The 23,257-nt window shown below is 41.5% G+C and overlaps 1 protein-coding gene and 1 long non-coding RNA gene across 5 annotated transcripts in view; one reads left to right on the forward strand and one right to left on the reverse strand.

Annotated features, from left to right (window-relative positions):
* Positions 1-23,257, forward strand: part of LOC310679763 — a 149,031-nt gene that overhangs the window by 82,356 nt on the left and 43,418 nt on the right. The window contains exon 6 of the long non-coding RNA XR_014512508.1: positions 13,610-13,696. This is a non-coding gene — a long non-coding RNA (uncharacterized lncRNA). The remainder of the gene's footprint in view (positions 1-13,609; positions 13,697-23,257) is intronic.
* Positions 1-23,257, reverse strand: part of NR5A2 (nuclear receptor subfamily 5 group A member 2) — a 119,693-nt gene that overhangs the window by 18,788 nt on the left and 77,648 nt on the right. For all 4 annotated transcript variants that reach the window (XM_083445342.1, XM_083445341.1, XM_083445343.1 and 1 more), the window contains exons 5-6: positions 19,725-19,844; positions 7,061-7,208 (exon numbers count right to left, since the gene is read on the reverse strand). In XM_083445342.1, the coding sequence (XP_083301468.1) occupies positions 7,061-7,208; positions 19,725-19,844 (268 nt within the window). The remainder of the gene's footprint in view (positions 1-7,060; positions 7,209-19,724; positions 19,845-23,257) is intronic.

A 23,257-nucleotide genomic window follows, 5' to 3' on the forward strand; every position in this document is an offset into this window, starting at 1 on the left:
GTTTTTGAATCCTAGAAAAAGTGAAGGGGAGTGTACCAAGACATAAGCAAGCAATTAATAAGAGCAATTATATTAAAAAAGCCCTTAGGGTAAATATTTTGTCAGATGTGATTGTTTGCGGGGAGAAAATAAGCTTAACTATCGGCACTCCTATCCATTACTGTTAGCTGCCACCCTGTAATAAATGTTATTCACTTCTTTCCTTGTTATAAATACATATTGATTAGGTTTAAACTCTGAACTTCAAAATGAGTTATATCTGGTCATTGCTAAACTGCTTTGCTCACTAGGAAAAAAACAACCCTACCCAACTCCTATTATACCACTTTAATTAAGACAAGCATCAGCTTTATGTACAATTATTTGCTTCTGCCAACTCTCTGTGGTGTAAATATTGAGCGGTCACCTCCCTTGAATGCTAATCAATCCTATCTGAATCCCAAGTGCTTCCATAAATTTCAGGAAATTTATATTTTCAGGCATTAGCTTCCCAATACATATGTTACTCAAAAATAAGGTTGCAAGATATATGCCTTTTTTTTTTGGCTCTTAAGCCATTCCCCCTCTCCAAATTATGATATTATATGCAGAAAGTTAAAAACATTGTCTAAATTCTAATAGTAGTGTATACACTAACTTCTTATCTATTTTAGCTGAGTTGGTGGAATATGACTAGTATACAGGCAACAAAATGTGAGGCATATGTTACAAAGATTTTCCATAGCTATTGGAGAAATGAATTCTACCCTTCCCCCAGATACTGAGGCAGCTTAAAAACGATATCCTCCTAAGATGTCCTGAGGTAAACCAATTCATTTGAGGCAAATTATCCATGCAATACTGCAATAGAGCTCTGAATAGCCATGAGTACTTGCTGAGGGCCACACAATCTCCTGAGCAATCCTGGCTAATTCAAATGACTGTTGTAGTCAATAGAAAGCAAAACTACAAGTAAACATGGGGGGGGGGGGTCCAAGCCCATCTGAGGGATTCTGAGTTTTGGTGAGATGAGAAAAACGTCTCAGAATCATTCTATATCTCCCTAGACTGCTGGACAATGAAATTCCTGCATATGCAGAACTTTTGAGAAATATGGAGGGAAGGGGGGGGGGGGAGAGAAATTAGATAAGGCCAGAAATTAACACTAAAATGCTGGAGTATTTTCATGAGATTTTTTTTTTTTTTTAAACCCCACTACACATAGCTGCAGAAACCTGGAGAACGGATTTTAAGATTGAGAAATTGAGAGTATTGAAATTGAGAGAACTTTCCATCCCTAGTCTACAGTGATGGAGTCATTTTGTCCTCACGTTAAACATGCTAAAAGTATTTCCCTTGAAGCAACTCATATTCTATCATGTGATTCCTGCATCGCAGGGGGTTGGGCTAGATGACCCAACCATACAATTCTGTGATCCTATAGGGGGGGGGGGAATGGACCACAGTTACAAAAGACTGTCTGGATATTTCACTGAAAGCAATGGTAGGTAAAGAATAAAAAGTTTAAACAAAATGAATGAATGAGAAAAGTAGCAAAAATGAAGCATTTAGCAGAAGCAGAATAAATTATGCAAGTTAAACAAAAATATGTAAATGTGTTTGGTTTGCATATTTTAACAGGTGGCAATGAATTCAGCTTTCCCTGACACAGTGATTTGGGTCACTGTGGTTCAGGATTTAAAATGTTTTTATTAGCATCCAAAACTGTCACAAAAGATGGCACTGTATCCTGCATAAAAACTAATGCTCGCTTTGCTCTCAGTAAGAGCCTGCTGTTGCCATACATAATGATTAAATGTTTACCATTTCTACAAGTCCCAGTTGTCTCTTGTTAAGTGAGACGTGGGATCAATAGTTGCTCTGCAATTATTTGCCCATTGATAAAGCCTTCATTTCTTAAATGAAGTACATTTATCTGTGGTCTTGACAGTGATAAGAGAACAGTACCCATCAGTCGCTGCCTATTCTAGCATTAAGCTCAGCAGACAGACAAGTGACTGGACATGGGTGAAATGATGTCTAACTTTCTTCCTATTGGCATTTCACTTTACAAACTGTTCAGATGGAAGCTTTGACAAATCACCCTTGCCGACTTCGAGTAATGAGAGCTAGCAGGACAAATGGAAAGTTTTGGTAAAGGGAAAACAATGGCTGGATTGCCATTGATATGGCTGGGACTGTTGGCAATAGGGCAGAGAAAACAGGGGAAGCGGTCAGGCCACACCTGAAAACAAAAGGCTAAAGAAAAACGACTTTTGTTCCTTAAGTAAAAAACAAAACTAATGTAAACAATTTCAAAGAATACTATTCTAGTCATAGGTCTGATTTTGCTGGATGACTGAATCTAGTTCCTGCTGTAGTGATCCAAAATTTGATAAATTAATTTTAGGCCACATTCTAAATTGTGGAAAAAAGTCCAAGCCGAGGGCCTACCTCTAAGTAAATATATTTAGGACCAAAGTAGGGATGCTCAAGAAAGTTTGTTATCCCAGCTGGCTTTGATTTATTTTTATCCTCCTTCCCCCAGATTTATCTCAAGTTTTGGTTTCAGGCAAAATTTTGTGGCAACTGAGGGGTGTGTGCAAAGTCATTCTGAGCTTTCACTAATTGTCACGAGGTTCATTTGACACCTCTGTTGTTCTGCCCGAGCAAAAATAATGGAATTTGCCTTAAAGTTCACTTTCAGTAAAACTATGTGACAACGCTAGAACTGATTGTTAATGATTTAAAATAAGTAAGAAATGAAACACAAACTTTTGTTCAGATTATTATTTTACTTCTGCATTGCAGGGGTTTGGACTAGACGACCCTTGGGTCCCTTCCTACAGTTCTGTGATTCTATTCATTGTGAAAACATCTTAGGCAGCAATCCTATACCCCCTTACTTAGGGGTGAGCCCTACTGAACCCAAAGGGACTATTTAAGTAGGCACACGAAGGATTGCTCCATTATTTAGCAACAGCTATTACTTTGTGAAATGAGAGTATCTGATTTCAGACTTTACTTAGAAAATGGTTAGTTGTTACTTTGGCCTTGGTCACACATAATCATACGCCATAGTTTGTTGGCCCTGCAATTCTTCTCAAAAAGAAGTTCACATGGCTCCCTCATTCTAAAACTCAAGACAGCAAGCTAAGCTGATAATGTTTCAGGGAGTCTTTGAGCTAATTGACTGGCTGGCTGTTGTCATATCCCTTTAACTGTTTTGGGGGCTGCTTGCTGTGGTTTTAATATTTGTAGTATATATTATTTATTGCTTATTTGATTATTCTGTTTTTATCTTTTTTTATTTGCTTGTTTGCTTGCTTGCTTTATAAGGGTAGAAAGGTGCAACACAAATGTTTTAGATTACTAAGAGAACCAGATGCCAAATGCTGAGAGTTGCACTCAGTTTCTCATTTGAGACCAAGATTGTCTCCTTGCCAGAGAGCCTCAAGTGACAGGACACGGAATGGTAGATGTTCTAAATGAATGCAAAGTACTGGGAGCTGCTGATGAAAGTGATCAAACGTAAAGACTGTTTAAAGTAAACGTGAGCATTTTCCAAATGTAATTCAGATATTCAGCTAATTTAAAATACCACTGAAGTGCGAAGGATCTCTTTAAATATTTCATCACAGAGTAGGCTGCATAGCTCCTTAGACGTTTGGGTTGCATTGCCTAATGTGTGTGAAAATATCTTACATTCCAAACTAAGGTAAGAGATGCCCGTGGGGAAGAAAATCAGCTTCCACGAGCCCCTATGCTCACTTGACTCTGGATCCAACCCACAATCTCTTAAAGCGAAATGTGCAACCCTCTTATGAGCTCCTGATCACCTTATGAAAGGTGCTTTTAGGTTGCTTTGCTTTGAAAAGAAAGAACTATAGGGAAAACATCTTCATCTGTCACCATGTGGCACTATATTATATGTATTTATCCAGTGGCTTGATTCTAGAAGCCAGAGACTGGCAAATGACCACAGGTGCCACACACTGATAAATCCAGGTTATTTTTTAGGTTATTTCATGCGTAGTAACCACCTGAATTCAGGAACTGCTTCAGAGATAATACCCTAATTATAAACGTTTCTCTGATTAAAGCAACCAATTATGCACTTTTACTGAGGAAGTACTATATCTAAATAATAAACTAGTAAGTTGTTGTTTCTTTTGCTTTAAATCAGTTACCGTATTTTTCGCCCTATAGGACGCACTTTTTCCCCTCCAAAAATGAAGGGGAAATCTGGGTGCGTCCTATGGGGCGAATGCAGGCTTCGCGGACCTCTCCGCTAGCAGCGGGAGCGCTCCCGCTGCTGGCGGAGAGGTGCCTGCATGCCGAAGCCTGCGCGCGCTGAGCTCAGCGCGCCCAGGCTTCGCGGACCTCTCCGCTAGCAGCGGGATCGCTCCCGCTGCTGGCGGAGAGGTGCCTGCATGCCGAAGCCTGCGCGCGCTGAGCTCAGCGCGCCCAGGCTTCGTGGACCTCTCCGCTAGCAGCGGGATCGCTCCCGCTGCTGGCGGAGAGGTGCCTGCATGCCGAAGCCTGCGCGCGCTGAGCTCAGCGCGCCCAGGCTTCGCGGACCTCTCCGCTAGCAGCGGGATCGCTCCCGCTGCTGGCGGAGAGGTGCCTGCATGCGGAAGCCTGCGCGCGCTGAGCTCAGCGCGCCCAGGCTTCGCGGACCTCTCCGCTAGCAGCGGGATCGCTCCCGCTGCTGGCGGAGAGGTGCCTGCATGCCGAAGCCTGCGCGCGCTGAGCTCAGCGCGCCCAGGCTTCGCGGACCTCTCCGCTAGCAGCGGGATCGCTCCCGCTGCTGGCGGAGAGGTGCCTGCATGCGGAAGCCTGCGCGCGCTGAGCTCAGCGCGCCCAGGCTTCGCGGACCTCTCCGCTAGCAGCGGGATCGCTCCCGCTGCTGGCGGAGAGGTGCCTGCATGCCGAAGCCTGCGCGCGCTGAGCTCAGCGCGCCCAGGCTTCGCGGACCTCTCCGCTAGCAGCGGGATCGCTCCCGCTGCTGGCGGAGAGGTGCCTGCATGCCGAAGCCTGCGTGCGCTGAGCTCAGCGCGCCCAGGCTTCGCGGACCTCTCCGCTAGCAGCGGGATCGCTCCCGCTGCTGGCGGAGAGGTGTCTGCATGCCGAAGCCTGCGCGCGCTGAGCTCAGCGCGCCCAGGCTTCGCGGACCTCTCCGCTAGCAGCGGGAGCCAGCACTGGGCTCCCACGGCTTGCAGAGAGCTGCCTGTTTGGGGGCTGGGGTCGGGGGAAGCTCGGGCTTCCCCAACCCCGCGCCTGGGGGGGAAATAATTTTTTTCCTTTATTTTCCCCCCAAAAAACTAGGTGCGCCTTATGGGACGGTGCGTCCTATAGGGCGAAAAATACGGTATATTAATTGGTCTTTCTTCTTCTTCTTCTTCTTCTTCTTCTTTGTGATTTTATTATCTTGATTTCAGTCAATCCACCCTGGTTTACGATATTAAAAATATGCATGTTTTGAATCTGCCAAATCCAGGAAAAACTGCTGAGTTCCAAAATGAGAGGAAGGATGAGGGGATTAAGTTAGAACGCAGCCAGCTGAGAATGACATTTGAATTTCTAGGTATGATCTGATGACAAGAAAGGCCTAAGGAAATCCTTTGAGGGGAAAGTTCCCCAAGCAGAGGCCAGGTACAGTGCACAAGAGACCATTAGTCTGACATCCTGTTCCGCAGTCCAGGCAATTAGAACAGCCACAACTGAAACTGTACAGCATGCCAGTAGACCATCCTTAATGGGCACAGAATAGTGTTTTGTACCAATGCGTCTACAGTGGAACAATAGCACATGCCCCTTTGGTTCTGTACATTGGGCGTATCTCAAAGGTATGGAACAGTTTGGGGCCTAATCCTGGTAACCAGATCATTCTAAAGAAACACACTAGCTTGTGTAACAATTATCTGCCATTGGCTCTGGCTTCACCTGTTATTGGTGCTGGCTGTGCCTGTCATTGGCTCTGATTTCGCCTAATATTAGTTTCTCTGTTTTAATGATTTTTAAAAGCATGATCTTGGTTCTTCCTCCTTGGTGTGATACATTTTTATTTGCAATATCACATAATGGATACTGGTGGGTGGGGCTGATGGAAGAATCAGCCAGTACTGCACTGGGCATTAAGACAACTGAATATTTTTCTTTCTTTCCTTGCCTTCCATTCAGTGCCAGGAATGTTTTTTCTTTTTTGTTTTAAGCGAGTACTGCTTCCAGTGGTGTTTCCCCTCATGTCGGCCAACCATTGCCACTTCTGCCCTTTCTACCTGTCCAGAGTAACACAGGTGATGGATTCTCCATGCTTGCAGAAAGCAGGGTTGAAGTCACTGCCCATCAGCTGGTGACTTAAAACCTGCTGGATCAGCTTTGTCACCAAGTTCCTCATGGTGAACTTGCTCACACAGCCAATCCTTGCAGTACAGCCCTATGCTCAGGGCTTGCAAAGCCCTTTGCACAGTGGTGTTTTCCAAATGCCCGACAGCCAGCTGGTTGCCTGAAGTTTGGGAAGCAATGTACAAAGGACCTTGCAGGCCATCAGAGCAGCCCGACCCATATGCCATGCCCAGGATTGGCAAAACCCCTTACACTGTGGTTCCCAAGTGTAGGACAACTACTTGTCAATCATTTGATGTCAATTTGGTTGTGGAATTCAGTTCCACAGCTGATCCAGCCACCTCTTTACCTGCTCCATACCTGATGTCACAATGTCTCACTATTCATTAGCATTTTGTAAGACTGGTTCTGATGCTTTAACTCTCCATATGACTAGATGAATTTGAATGTGGTTGCTCTTAATTTTTTTTTAAATCTCTGCTGTGTTTTTAAAATGGTAAAATTTATATTTTTGTCTTCTATAATATAGTCTTTTTTCTACATCACTCAGAGAACCATACTATAGATATAATATAATACAATAATTGTGTATTTTTCCAGACCTTACACATGGAGGGGCCCACATCAACAATGACAAACGATACACTCTAATTTAGAAAAATAGGTAATGTTGAGACATATAAGTAATAATGTTGAGACATATAAGCAATAATTAAATGGCGACAGTACCTACCTAAACTGAATAGCACCAAAAATTTGAGACACACAAACTCTCGTAGATCAAACTGCAGAGATCGTAGTTTTGCTACTAGCTCCTGTGCATGGCTCATAAGATTGTTGAGTGTGACTCCTGCCTGAGATGCTATTACAGCGTAATCCACCTGTAAAAGAGTAATATTTACATTGAGTTATCTTAAACCAGATACATTAATACTGCTATTTCATACTTTTGCTCTATTAGTCCTGGGACTTCTAACAGCTTTGGAAGGAAAGGTCATTTTCACTGGGCCCTCAGCATTGGGTTTTGCTGTTGTTCGTGATTTTGTTTTTTGAAAAAACAGCACACAGTGGTCATGATTCTTACCTGGCTCTGCTATAGTAGCTCCACTACAGCAGGGGTGTGGGGTGGAGACACATGAAATGAAAACACACATTTAACATCACATGTAGCCTAACTTATTTTTCTGCTTGTTTGCTTAACACCATACTATGTCCCTCTAAGCTCCTCTGAGGCAGAGTGGAACGCAAATATAATTTTTAAAGACATGTATGCTTTTCACACATAAAGAATAAAACCTTAAACATACTTTACTGCTAAATAGTGTTATATTTATATCTCTATGCTGCTTTTATTCTTTATTGCATTATTTTGATGCATTTTAAAAGTCAGTATGAACCACTCTGGAATTTAGATATTGAAGAGCAGCGCATAACTATTTTAAATAAGAAATTAAATGCCTTCCCACTTCAAAAGGCCTTACAGTGGTACCTCGGGTTAAGTACTTAATTCATTCCCGAGGTCCGTTCTTAACCTGAAACTGTTCTTAACCTGAAGCACCACTTTAGCTAATAGGGCCTCCTGCTGCTACCACACCGCCGGAGCACGATTTCTGTTCTCATCCTGAAGCAAAGTTCTTAACCCGAGATACTATTTCTGGGTTAGAAGTGTATATAACCTGAAGCGTATGTAACCCGAGGTACCACTGTACATCGTTTCCTGAAAAGTATCTAATGGGGAATATGTATCAGCTGATGTACAGCTTAACTATCTTGTCCTCTTCTGTTTCTTCAAACCTTTATACTCCTGTGGCCCTTGGACTTAGTACAGTAGTACCTCAGGTAACGAACACCTCGGTTTACAAACACTTTGGGTTACAGACTCTGCTAACCCGGACGTAGTACCTCAGGTTAAGAACTTTACCTCAGGATGAGAACAGAAATTGCGCGGCAGCAGTGGGAGGCCCCATTAGCTAAAATGGTACCTCAGGTTAAGAATGGTTTCAGGTTAAGAACAGACCTCTGGAACGAATTAAGTTTGTAACCAGAGGTACCACTGTAGATAAAAGTTCATTTGATTTTTACAACTGCCATATCTGTTTTTCATTCGTTTGTTGTTTTTAGGCCACTGTTCGAGCCTTCCTGAGAAAAGTAATTATTAACATTGATGCACCACTTATTGAGAGTTTAATGCTGCAGTCTAAACACACCATTGAATGTAGTGGAACTTTTAACAGTAAACATTGTGTGTTTATTTAATTTAGCTAACACTATCAATCATCCTTGAGGAGTTTTCATAAAAACATCAAGGTAACAAATATAAATAAAAGTCACCAGTACAGTCGTACCTTGGTTTTCGAACGGAATCCATTCCAGAAGTCAGTTTGACTTCTAAAAATGTTCGGAAACCAAGGTGTGGCTTCCAACTGGCTGCAGGAGCTTCCTGCACTCAATCGGAAGCCGCAGAAGCCCCATCGGACGTTCAGGTTCCAAATAACGTTTGCAAACCGGAACACTCACTTCCGAGTTTGCGGCATTCAGGAACCAAAACATCCGAGTTGCAAGGCATTTGACAACCAAGGTACGGCTGTATAGCACCCAGAACATCCAGTACAGCTGTGGAAGAAACAAATGACTGCTGAAAACCAATCAGCCCCTTGGCCAAATTCAACCCCTGAGGATTCAGCAGATACCCCACTACCTTACTTCCAGAATGACTCATTAAGTATCTCTGGCAGGGATATCACCTGCAGAAGCTTCTGCCTACCCAGGGAAGGTCCACCAGTGGAGCTCCCCTACCAGTGGAAGCCAGAGGAACGAGACAAAGCCAGAGGAACGAGACAGGTCTAGGCCTAGGGAAACCTCTGCCTCACCCAAATTCCATCTAGTCCAGTGGACTGGGAGTTTGGACAGTGGGCTGAACCACCTTTTTCAATAAATGAAGACATAAAACTGTGCCTGTAATGTAAGCAAATGACATTGATGTAAATCATTTTACAGCCCTACCCCAGGACATTAGCTAGGCTATTGTTTGTAGAAAAGTGTAATTCCTGCTGAGACATCTAATTTGCAACTGAATTTCCCCTCTGTGATGTATTGGGAGGGCATGTGGGAATCCCTTGGTGAGGTAACCAATTGCTGTTTCCACACAAGAGAAAATATGATCTTCACTTCTTAATAATAAGTTAAGATGTTGGGATGAATGTCATGAATATCACTGCCTGTACCACTGAGATGATAACATAATGGGAAACCCCAATAGGTAGATTCTTCCACCCTCTGCTACTGGAAGGCTCTTAGGCAACTAGCTGCTCTTTCAGATGCATTTAATATTTGCAGAACCAGCAAATTTGTCTGGGAGGCAAGTCTTCATCTGCCACTCACCCAGAGCCGACTGTATTAAATTTTTATATTTATTGACATTTCATTACCATAATTGACTGCACTTGGTTCCCTAGTAGAAGGCACAGGGATGCCTCCTAAGCAGGAGAATTGGTCCCTTGAGTCAGATTTGCAATTAAAAACAAGGCAGAATGGATTTTTTTTTATTGTGTAAATATGATGAGTTGAATTTTCAGCTTTAACTAGAGAATACAGAGCACCGAGAAAACCTTTTTCACGAGTGAGCAAAATTATGAGTCAGTGGAAAGACGACCCCCAAAGGTGTCAATCAGTTTATATAAACTCAACTGTGCATGAAAAAGCCCCAGTTAATGTCTCTTCTAGGGGGGGTGGGGAGGAAGTGTTATTATTAAAGTGAGTATTATCTTCTCTGCGTAGTCTATGGGCTACTTATCTATGAAAAGGGTAGCCTTTTGAGCCAATATATTAGAGTGTGAATGAAAACGATGCGCCGGGTGTGTGTGTGTGTAATGTGAGGTACACTTAGATGATGAGCTTGCCATATGGGTGGATATTATCCAGATATTTAAGACCTATACACGACCATGTTCACTGAGCGACTCCTTCTAGTATGATGACTGCGTGATGCTCTGTAAGTAAGTACTGCTTGAAACTTTGCACACCACAGACAGGACAGTGCTCTGTTTCAGATATTTGAAAGTAATCTGATAGATGTTTTGTTGTGATAGATGAGTACACTCATTTATTTTGCTTTTGTTTTGGACAGTTTTTGCTGTGCTTCAAAATCTGGAAACCAAGAACCACTTGGCCAGATAGAATAGTATAACTGATGATGGAGTATCTTAATTGTAGCTCTAGCATGTGACCCACAACTCTCTGAGAAACCAACTCTAGAAAGGATTGCTGCATGCAGCTAATACGCCTCAAACTGTGGTTTGTGCCTAGCAAATGTTCACTACCATTTAGAATTTCCAAGCTGTGGTGGATTTTCTGCTGGGACTTCCCCATCCAACAGGAGAAATATACTCCAGTAGAAGTGTACATGTTCCATGAAGACAGGAGTAATTTGTGTAGGCTTCCTAGCTGGGTCAAAAAACAAATGCATACAGTGGTACCTCTGGTTACATACTTAATTCATTCCGCAGGTCCGTTCTTAACCTGAAACTGTTCTTAACCTGAAGCACCAGTTTAGCTAATGGGGCCTCCAGCTGCTGCCGCCACCGCATGATTTCTGTTCTCATCCTGAAGCAAAGTTCTTAACCCGAGGTACTATTTCTGGGTTAGCGGAGTCTGTAACCTGAAGTGTATGTAACCTGAAGCATATGTAACCTGAGGTACAACGGTATAGATGTTCTGAATATTCTCCCATCCACTGAAGCTGAAAAATCTTCGGTTTCTGTTCTTGCATACATTCTTGCACCCGTTTCCACTCCTTTCAAGAGATTTTTCTCAATTTCAGCTGTAAATTGATGTAAGTTCTTAGCTGTTAAAAAGTTTTTACCTGCCTGCAGGAAAGCAAGACTTAAATAGAAACCTTAAGGGTGCCCAAGATACAGAGTAAACCTAGAAGGCCTGGTGAACCTCAGCTTTCTGTACTTATGATGGCAATTGTGCAATATTGGAAAAGGGTTCTTAAAGTCATTTTTTGAAATAACAGAGTATGACCTATCCATTGATTCTGTGGTTATCTTGTTCAAATTGACAGGCTGGAAACAGTGTAAAAATAGGGGGTCTGGTTATGCATCTTTTAGCTAAGATTACAGTTGCCAAGCAGCGTAACTTCCTCCAGTGTACCATCTGCTAAGAAATGGTTGATAAAGGCCTTAGAGGTAGTGGAAACTGGCAAGTTAACTGCAGTGGCTTATCTGAGCATTGGGAAAGGTAATAGTGACATGTTGTTAATACATTAGTATCTCTTTATTAGATGCTGGGATAAACGTTTTTGCAGAGTGGAGGTTGAAAGGCATTTGCTTTCAGTTCTGTGAATGATTAAAGTTAATGATCCATGTAGTTAATTAGACCTTAGTCTTTGTTGTTGTTGCATGCATTAAGGTAAGGGAAACTTTCTTTAATTTTTCTATTTTTAATCTTAGTTTCTTCCTTGTGTGATGCCTTTCTGGAAGGTGGTAGATGAAATTGTTCTTTCAGTGTTTTGACTAGGATCTGATCTTGGCACTAGTGCAATTTCACAAGTCAGACTGTTGCACTGGAAGCAAATGTGTGCCGTGATGAGTCTTAGGCAACCTTTTGATTATGATTATACTGTCGGTGAAACTAATTTAGCACCCCCCCAATACAAATTTACATGATAAACAATGATAGCTTTATGATAACAAATTGCATTTTATCTGCAAAGATCGTAGATAACATTTATATAATGGAAATATTATATAAATATTTCTTCAGCAAGTACTTTACTGCAGGAAAGCAGAGGACTTTCATACATTAAGAGTGGGAATGGGTTCCTCCTAGATAGAGACAGCAGGCATCGTGAAATCAAATTAATTAAAATTGTGATGACTTGTACAGTGTACGATGCCTGCCATTTTAACATGATATGCCAATAATAGAAGATAATGAATTAAGTTGCCAGCAGACCTCTCCCTCAGGATGATGTTACAGAGGTTGCTAATTAGTTCTAATATGCAAATAGTAAAACTGATAATGCTTCAAAGTGCTATAAAATATCTTATACATTTATGGGCCATTGGTGCATTGCGAACAATGAAAAATGCCATTTCCTGCGCTGGTTCCTGCTTCTAGACATATAGAGGGGAGATGCCAAATAGCTATGGCAGGGGTGGGCATGTGGGATCTGCTTTGTTTTTTTTACTAGAACCCTGTGGCCAGAGTCAAGTGCAAAAAAGGGCCACAGATGAGGGGGAAACACAAGGAATTAAGGAACATAGTGCCTATGAGTACCAGGGGTTTCTTGAATCTGTGAGCAGTACCAGAAACAAGCTCCCAAGTCCTGTTTCCCGCAAGTCCTGTTCCCTCCCCCTCAAGTATTTATTTATATATTTTTTTGCGAATAACCTTAAGGTTAGAGCAGTAGGACAGCAGAGCATTGGTCTAGTATTGCTCACAGTGACTGGCAACAGCTCTTCAGGGAGCTTTCCCAGCCATACTTGGGGATGCCAGGTATTGAACCTGGAAAGCAGATGCTCTAACACTGAGCTAAAGCCCTAGTAGATCTGCAAAGCAACCATAGGTTTACTAGTAGATCCTCCACCTCCCCATTGTTTAGACTCTTGTGCAGGCATAGGCAAACTTGGCCCTCCAGATGTTTTGGGACTACAACTCCCATCAACCTTGACCACCAGTCTTGTTAGCTAGGGGTGATGGGAGTTGTAGTCCCAAAGCACCTGAAGGGCCGAGTTTGCCTATTCCTGCTCTTGTGTGTGTGCATTCCTAGCTGCACTCTGCAAAGCAAAGCTTGATGGCTTTAGCATGGAGCAAGTGAGACCTATCCTATTACAACTGAATCAAGAAACTTAACGCACTCTGTGCACTTGGCACTAAGAAGATTTACAGCCCTATCCCAAAAAACTTGCTACACCAGCAAGTAAGTGCTTTGGAAGGGGCACTCCGACTGCTGCATCAGTGCAAAGTCATCAGCTGTCGCTGCTTGAAGGTGAGAAGCTGAAAGAAGGGGAAATGCTTAGGATCAGCTTTGAGCCTTGGCTTCAACAATGGCTAGTTTCATTACAAGTCAACTTCACACCAAGGATTATAAAAGTTGGTTTGTTAAACTAACCATTGTTTGTTTTAAGCCAGAATTCCTGGCTAGAATATAATGGTGAGCTGAGAGTTTCCTGTAAAAGCAAAACTAAACTCTGCTAAATTCTTCCTCCTAGTTATGGAAGAGGAGCACTTGGGAAGGGGAGCATGTGAGTCTCATCCTTTGCTTTGGTTTGTTTAGGCTGTTCCATACTGTGCTAAACCATGGCTTCATGTTATGCACAGTTGCAGCGTTTCTACTTTGGAACTTCCTAACCATTGACATTAGGTAAGCACCCTCACTATATTGTTTTTATTTGCATGCTGAAACCTTCTTTTAAATTTCAGCGGACCTACCTAGACATATGGTTCAGTTATTTACATTTTTAAATTTTTTTTACTGGGTCCCCCCCCCCCCCGTGTTTCATCCACAGTTATATTTTGCATATTTGTAACAGCTCTGTGAATTTCAGTTGTGTTTTATTATGTACATCACTCAGAGAGTTTTGTGATTACATGTTTTATACAATCTTTCGAAATAAAAATAAATATATTTGTATTATGAATAGCCTTGGCAGGCTTGGCAGGCTAAGAAGGCAGTATATATATAATTACCGTAAAGGAGCTGACTGAAAATATCCTTATTTTTAAGCTGCCCAGGTGCAGACAAGGAAGTGGCTCTTGTACTTATCCTGCTATACAAGGCGGATGGGGAGCTTGGTAATTTCAAACACCCCCAGCCTGCTCAATGAATACATTAAATAAGGTACCAGAAAATTCGCCTTGAGGTATCTTAAAGACTAACTAGTATTATTACATAAGCTTTCATGGACTACAAAAACTATGCTGAGCATGTGCAGTTTCATAACTCTCTGCAAAACACAAACAAAAAGGATTCTGGCAACCTTAAGAAGAAGAAAAAACACTCTGAGCATGTTTTGTGCTGTATTTTAAACTCAATTCTCATTATTTTAGCTCACTTCATATTCTGGGTCAATCTTGAACTCTCAGCCTAACCTGTTCTACATGGCTGCTGCGACGACATGGAAGGTGGCATAAAATGGCTGCAAAAAGTGTACTTGGTGCTTGTATCATAGGCATCCCATTATGGTTCTTCTACCCAGAGGCCATATTTTTCAACCAGTCTTAATCTATCTTGATTATAGCACATTTTACTGATGGCCCAAGTTCTACTTGTGTTCAGTTGTGCAGAAGATTGATTCCTAAGAGGAATTATCTTAGGTCTATAGTCACTGGGGAAGGGGGAAGCTGTGGAAAGCAGAGTAGTGTGTTTTAATTTAATTTAAAACTTTTACTATTTTGATTTTGAAGGTAAAGTAGTAAGGGGTCAGTATTTTTCCTGACTGCCCAATTAAAAAATAAAATAAAGCATGCTCCTACTAATCCAATGTTCTGCCCCAACAGCAAAACCTCTGAGATACAACTAGCATGGTTTTTAAATGGTATATGTTCCCCCCTAATAATAATTTAATTGTGTTAAAATTATTGTTGATTTTATCACTCTCTTTTATAAAATAATAATATAGTGGGCTGTGTGTATTAGTATGAGTTTTTGTATGTGTTTGTTCTGGTTAGCCAAAGAGCAATGAACTATTTCTTTCAATGTATTGTTTGTTGTTTAGTCATTTAGTTGTGTCCGACTCTTCGTGACCCCCTGGACCAGAGCACGCCTGGCACTCCTGTCTTCCACTGCCTCCTGCAGTTTGATCAAATTCATATTAGTGGTTTCAAGAACACTGTCTAACCATCTCGTCCTCTGTCATCCCCTTCTCCTTGTGCCCTCAATCTTTCCTAACATCAGGGTCTTTTCTAGGGAGGCTTCTCTTCTCATGAGGTGGCCAAAATATTGGAGCCTCAGCTTCAGGATCTGTCCCTTCCAATGAGCACTCAGGGATGATTTCCTTAAGAATGGATAGGTTTGATCTTCTTGCAGTCCATGGGACTCTCAAGAGTCTCCTCTAGCACCATAATTCAAAAGCATAAATTCTTTGGCGATCAGCCTTCTTTATGGTCCAGCTCTCACTTCCATACATCAATACAGTGGTACCTCAGGTTACATACGCTTCAGGTTATGAACTTTGCTTCAGGATGAGAACAGAAATCGTGCTCCGGCGGTGCGGCAGCAGCAGGAGGCCCGATTAGCTAAAGTGGTGCTTCAGGTTAAGAACAGTTTCAGGTTAAGTACAGACCTCCGGAACAAATTAAGCACTTAACCTGAGGTACCACTGTACTTGGAAAACCATAGTTTTAACTATAGGACCTTTGTTGGCAAGGTGATCTCTCTGCTTTTTAAGATGCTGTCTAGGTTTATCATCGTTTTTCTCCCAAGAAGCAGGCGTCTTTTAATTTTGTGACTGTTTTCACCATCTGCAGTGATCATGGAGCCCAAAGAAGTAAAATATCTCACTGCCTCCATTTCTTCCCCTTCTATTTGCCAGGAGGTGATGGGACCAGTGGCCACAATCTTAGTTTTTTTGATGTTGAGCTTCCGACCATATTTTGGACTCTCCTCTTTCACCCTCATTAAGAGGTTCTTTAATTCCGCCTCACTTTCTGCCATCAAAGTTGACACATATCTGCATATCTGTATTGTAGGTGGTCTGTATTTAAGATCTGTATGTTTTGTAGTGAGAATGACATCTTCACTATGAACTCTCTGCTCTCTGTTCTTTCTTCCCAAGAAAGCCAAAGCTGCAGCCCGGCACCCACTAAACTGGGAGTAAACTCCGTTAAACACAGAGAGACTTACCTCTGAGTGGACATGTAGACCACTGCACTGTAAGTTTATTACACAATGAATTCTTTATGACTGCTTGGACTTCCAGCTATTTAACTGTGTAATGGGAGTACTTCATCTCAGACTAAACCATCATAGCATTTTTGTTTGCCTTCTTTTAACAAAGATAATAATTACAACAAATAACAGTAGTATCTTCATATTCTGCAGCCTTGAAGAAATTTAACTTTCTTTTAAAGTGTGCAGAATAACTCTGGAAGCTGAAATATACACGAGGCATAATAACTGTTGCAATATTATGCATCTGACAAAGAACAATTCATTCCTGGTTTTTAAATGATGCTTGAGTGAAAGAATGCACTTTGTTTGCTTTTAAAACAGTAATCATTGTAGCAGATGAGCAGCATTTTGTGCAAAGAATGAAAAGAGTGAGTAATGGACAACTTGGTTTGAAGGAACTGCTAATGGGTCTGATCATAATTCTTTATGTAAGAACTGGCATTCAACAACACCGTCCTATACATTTCTACTCATAAGTAAGCACCATTGATTTCAGTGGGACTTTTTCCCTGGTAAGTGTGCGCAAGACTGCAGTATAAATTTGCTTCTTTCCTCTTCTGTTTACATTGCCTTTTGCAGTGGGTCTATTAAATCACCCAGTCAAGGAATAGTGTATATAGGATGCTCAAAAATAAAGATAAAATCTACATAGCTGTCAGAGTTACAATGACAAATGCAATCAGAAACTTACATGAAGTTGGGGGTTTAAATTGGTCAGAGAGGGGAGGACCAGAAATGGAGTCAGTCCAAATTAGAAATTATTTTGATTTGGTCCGGGTGGAGGGGAATTCCAAAGACATTTTATGATCTGTAGTTAGTGAGCTTGAGCCTGTTATTGTCTAAATGTGATTAAATGCTCTGTTTTGTCTTTGCAACCCTTGCTCATTTATTTAAAGGCTATCCAGGTGGCTTGTGCAGTTCAGAAATTGTCTGGCATGGAGCCTCGTGGAGTAGTTCTTAGCTTTGGAAAATCTGTCCCAGGCTTGATCAATTTCCTAGGAGCATATTGCCAGGCAGAGTTCATTGAAACCAATGGGACTAAACACCACTTAACTTTGACTGGATCATGCCCATGGTTAATGTAGCTGTGATCAAATGGTTTATTCACCTGACTTTCATATAACGTGCATGTCTTTCTGCCTGACACACACAACACATGCAACTCTCTTTGTAGGCACAAAGGAATCACCCTACATGGTTTAAATTAGGGCTAAGTCTCTCTATGCAAATTTTGAATAGCAATTGAATAATGTAGTTTGCAGTCCAAACAAGCAACTGTTTCCTCATATGTATATAAATGGAGGCAGTTTAGGTTTCAGCTACTTAAATGCCAGTGGACCATCATTTGGTTTCACTTTGAATCAGAAATAAAACACACAAAATGCACTCTGCCTTCCCATGACACCATACATTCTTTTCCATTAGAGCTGAAAGACGTTTTCAAAGAGTAACGTTTTCATTTAATTTGCCTTGTCGCTCTCATTTACTTTGCCAGGGCTCTTGGAAATTATAAATGAACCCGGCCACGACGTATGAGCAACTTCTCTCACCACAATCGCCGAGAGTGATCTCAAGCTGCGCAAGATCACGGCAGTGCTCTTGTGCATGTTGCATTTGTTTGACTGGAGCTTGTCTGTGCAGGAGAATTCCCTGGAAGTCTGTGCCCTCTGTGGCTTTTAAGCTTGACTTTTAAAGCTGCTTCTGATTCTCCTAATTTGAGTGGAAGTGGCTTGCTGTGTGTGCCGAAGCTGCTATGCTAGCTTCCTGGCAGGTAGGTCACTGCTGCTTACCAGAAAGGGGCAAGGTGGCGGGGAGGTCAGTGAGGCGCAAAAGCAGTGGCAGGAGCACCTAACTGGCTGAGCCAGTGCACCTACACTGCACCAACCTCCCCACTGCCTTGCCTCTTGCTCTCCCAGTTAAGCAACAGCAACTGATCTGCCAGGTAATTCCCACTACACCTGGCAAGCTGCTTCTGAATCCAAGTAAATGAATTCAGTAAGTAGCTGAATTAATATATTATCACAGAATCTTTTTTAAATGTTTGCACACAGTGCACACTAGATGACAGTGTATTACAGTGCACTATTCTCTTTGGCAGTCTAATTCTGAAGTGCTGAGAAAACGGGACTATTTGAAATACATCTACATGGTGCTAAACCATGGCTTAGCTTAATGTTACATCTGAACTTGAACTTATGGCTTGTATCACAGGGTTTGGCCTCACAAATGTTGCTCTTTATTGCTTTCTGAGTTCTTGTTTTTTCTCATTTTTTCTTTTCATGGGCCGATTCCTTTAATTCATACCATCTGCTTCTAGTTCCCACTATGCCAACCTCCTCTACAAACCATACATTTAAAACACATGGCTTCCACAAAAGAATTGTGGGAACTGGAGTTTGTTAAGGGTGATGGGAATTGTAGTGGGGGGGACTCCAGTTCCCAGGATTCTTTGGGGGAAGCCATGACTGTTAAAAGTGGTATATGTTATGTACTGAAGTTCTCACCCTCGGCCAGCAGGGGGATACTTTAGATAGTTATGCAAATAAGGGATCGAAAGTGACATTCAGTGATTGGATAGTTTTAGGAAATTGTTACAGTTACGTTGTACTGGAGCTCTATATAAGCAGGCTGGCTGAACCCTTCAGTTCAGTTCTGTTCTGGCCTGTGAATAAACAAGAGCTGTTTGAAGAATCGCTGTGTCGTCTGATATGTTCACCCACAACTTAACAGTATAAATGTGCTTTAAAGGTATGTTGACTCACGATTTATCTGAAATAAATTCCCATTTATTTTTTTTTAAATGGATTGGCATTATGCTGCAGATATCATACTTCCTACACGCCAGGCCTCACTCACAGAGGTAGATGAGTAAATGTTTATATAAGTTGCATTTGCTTTTATTGTAACAAGTTTGGATCAGGAACAGAATTTACTTTTTAAAAATTATTTATTAAATTTATATACGACCCTTTTTCATCCATCCGAAGATCACAGCGTGGATGATCATTTTACTTAAGTTGTTTTGCAGCTAATACTGTGGTTCAATCGGAAAGGCTTTTGGTGTAATACCCAGTGGCGTAGCGTGGGTTGTCAGCACCCGGGGCAAGGCAAGTAATTTGCGCCCCCTAACCTGGGGCAAGGCAAGTAATTTGTGCCCCCCCCGCTGCACTGTCCCTCCCCCAGATAGTCCCTTGCTCTCTCTCCACACCGCACCGCACACCTGGCACCCTCCCCTCCACAGTGGGCGGCGACCCGGCGGCTCGGATCGGATTCGCACAGCCAGCACTGCAGTGAGAGAGAGTGAGTGAGCCAGGTAGGGGCAGAGAGCTGCGTGTGCGAGCGCCCCCCCCCCAGATGTTGCGGCTGGTGCGGCCGGTCCCCCCTGCACCCCCCAAGCTACGCCACTGGTAATACCAGGAACGTTTGAGACATAGTTAAGTTCCTACAGTTTGGAAAAAGGTTTAAAAACGAAATCAAAATACTCAGTTTGCAAACTCACTTGTTGCCCAGTGATGAGGAGGATGGAGCCTTCTTTCCCATGTACCACTTGGCGATAAATATGATCTAGAATTAAGAGTTCACTCCAGCAGTTCTGAAGCAGCTTCATTTGGTCATCAACCTGTAGACAGAAATATATCTTTTTTAATATATGATATTTCCTTGGTGGCTTATTGTTGCCGTTTACTTTTGAGTTTTCTGGTGACAGAATTCTTAGGTACTCTTAAAACCATTAGGGAGGAACCTTAGGCCAAGGCCTCTGTAGCTGACCCTCAGCAACTGGAATACTCAGGGCTATTTTTGTCGAAGGGAGTGGGGCTCTGCTGTACCAGGTTGGGAGCCATAAAGGGGCCCAGACTCTGGGGGAAAAAGGTAAGTGTCTAGTCCTTGTTAAAGGAAGGCTATGAAGCAAAATATGCAGGCACTATTCAAAGCAATTTCTTTATGAAATATGAACCTGCTTCAGCCTTTCACAGCTTTTAGCTAATGAATGAAGTCAGAGCTGTAATTGACGAGCACTGAAAAGAAATTTAGAGCCATATAAGCACCATGGAAGATCTAGAAGTAGGTTTAAAATGACCCAGGAAATTCCTTCCCCTAGACAACAGGAAAATGACTTCCGGGCAGTTTCTGTGGTGCATACATGAATCCAGTTTTGTTTTTTGTTTTAAAAGTTCAAAAATGCAGAAGAGCTGCCTAGTTCATTTTGAACTCCTCTCCCATTTTTGTTTTGTTACCTACTTTCCAGAGAAAATAATTTTAAAAGTCAGAATTTTGGTGCAACTGAGCAGCATTGTGTCCACCCAAAAACAAAAGGTAATAGCAAAGACAGGAATTCTAACTTAGGTTTAATTCTAACTTAGGTTTAATTTCATAATTTCAAAAAAGGAAAAGGAAAAATATTAGTATGTAAACCTTAATAAATTACCCTGCAAATACAAATAAAATTAATCATTAGTACATTCAGATTGTGGTTGAGAAGATGTGAGTTTCACCAAGCCCTGAAAAAGTAGCCCAGGTATATTAATAATGCTGGAGGACTGAGAGTAGCGTGTGAGAATCCTGCAGTGGTGTTAACCGGTGTTGATGTGTTGAGTTTTTTGTTTGCTTTGTAGGAGGAAATGCAGTCAGGGGTGGGCTGTTGGTTGTAACAATAATGTGCTGGGAAGGGATGATTCATTGCTTTTCCACCTATGGGAAAATAGGAGATTTCTTGGGAGGAGAGGTTGCTTCTTCTTAAACATGTATGTTCAGCTCAAAAGCTCAATTCTTATGGCTTCTCTCTCACACACAAAATGTACATTGACCTGCACTATTAACATTGTTGTAGTTGCATTTTATAAATGAGTACAGAACAAATGCTCATAAAATACATTGCTTTTTAACTATTTAATTTTGAATTTATCCAAGCATTGGCATCTGATCATTGGTTGCTGAAAATCTTAAATCTGTTCTGACCACCACCTCTCCATCTGAAATACCATGCCTGTTCATGCACTAAATGTAGTTATTTCCTGCCAGAGATCAATAGACAAAAGACCTACAGTAACTGGTTAACAACTGTTGGCACGGAGGGCCAGCAATGATTTTAACAGCTCTATGACAGGCACACATTCAACAGGTTAAGCCTTTCTAATATGAAAATATAATTATTTGTTTGTGACTTCTGCTTTCTCTTGTGTAGGAATTGTGTTTTGGCTATATAAGCAACATATTCATGTCTAAATATCAGAACCAGAGATTATGATTTGTTTATTAATTAAAGCATTTAGGCAGGGCAGCTGTAAACAGTATCAAACAGTATCTGTAAACAGTATCAAGAATACTAATTACAAAACTAGTCAGCAGGATGAAACATACTCAGTAGCAACAAAAGACACCAATATCAATTAGCAACTGATTTTATAGAAGTAGCATAAAATAATACAAACAAAGTACTAGCAATATCATTACAAACGACAGGCTGAAAAGAAAGGTCTTTGCTTGCCAGCAATATGTCATAAGAGACAGGACAAGATGAACTTCCCGTGAGGAATTGGTTGTTTCCAGATGCTGAACAAACATCTCTTGCATACATGTTAAATGTAAACAAGTCGTGTCACTAAGTACTGGCCTTAGAGCATGGATGGACACAACAAGACAAGAAGTTTTTGTACTCACATAGCGTAATTTGTCTTCCACTATAATATTTGTCTAATGGCAGCTAGAAGAAAGTAATGTAGAGTCCTGTTTCGTGAACGGTTTAATCACGTATTTCATTCCAATGCTAAATGCAAGGCTAAAGCTGATCACTTTTGAGGCTTGCTTTTGTATTAATGAAAGTGGATTCTCAAAAGACCCAAATCCACATGTTAAATTGTTCATGTGAGCATGAGGAAGAGAATTACTAGCAGCCAGCTTGGCCCAACTAGAATTGAATAATGACACTTAACTAAGTAAACAAATCGAATGAAAAAAATCAGCATAGAATTATCATTGATGTAAGGCATATTATTTCCCCTTAAATCATAGAATAATGGAAATTCAAAATACAATACTAAAGCATACTCTTTGGTGGAGCAAATGCAATCTAGAGGATTGATCAAGAATGGTGAATAAAACCCAGTTATTTGCAGATATTTATAAGCAATAGTAACAAATATCGCTATGGTATCTCAAAGGTGCCATTATTCCTGGCATGAGCTTTTGTGGGCTACTGCAATAATAGCCGATGAACTCAAGCATAGTTTTGCTTGATATCAGTGGCACCATAACAGTGAATTGATTTTAAGATTAAAGCTTGCAATGACTTTGACTATAATTCATCAGGCACAACATTCTTTCAGATTTCAGTGGGGTTGGGCTTTGGGAGGGGAAAGAATCACAGCAAACGTGCAAAGGCTTTGCTCTTCAGTATCTTCACGATTAAAATGGGGAACGGTACATTTTGTGGAAGTTTATTGTCAGTACACTTTACAACTCACAACCATCAGAAATATAAGTGTTCTGGACAAATAATCCAGTCTGTGTTTTGAAACAAAATGGTTGATCAAAATGGTGCCTGTGTCATTTGGAAGATTTGCTTGTGATATGACAATTTTTAAAATGTCACCAAATGCCAATATTCAGGGGTGCACTTGGTAGCTCAGGGAGAATACTGTATTTTTAATAAGTTTATAAAGTTAATTGGGATGGGGGACTAACAATGTGAGCCCCACTTGGATTCTCTTTGCATCCAGAAAAGTGTGGCTATTTAATCTTAGGCTGCAAACTGAACCCAACCTATGGAAGCTTGTACAGTCAAACCTTGGTTCTCGAACTTAATCCGTTCTGGGAGTCCCGGACTCCTGGAACTATTCAAAAACCAAGGCACGGCTTCTGTTTGGCTGCAGGAGCTTCCTGCACTCAAGCAGAAGCCGTGTTGGATGTTTGGCTTCCGAAAAACGATTGCAAACTGGAACACTTATTTCTGGGTTTGCGACATCTGGGACTCGATTTGTTCGGCAACTAAGCTGTTCAGGAACCAAGGTTTGACTGTATTGAGGAGAGGTGTCC

This window comes from Podarcis tiliguerta, assembly GCF_965153285.1.
Source record: "Podarcis tiliguerta genome assembly, chromosome: 6".
Classification (NCBI taxonomy): domain Eukaryota; kingdom Metazoa; phylum Chordata; class Lepidosauria; order Squamata; family Lacertidae; genus Podarcis; species Podarcis tiliguerta.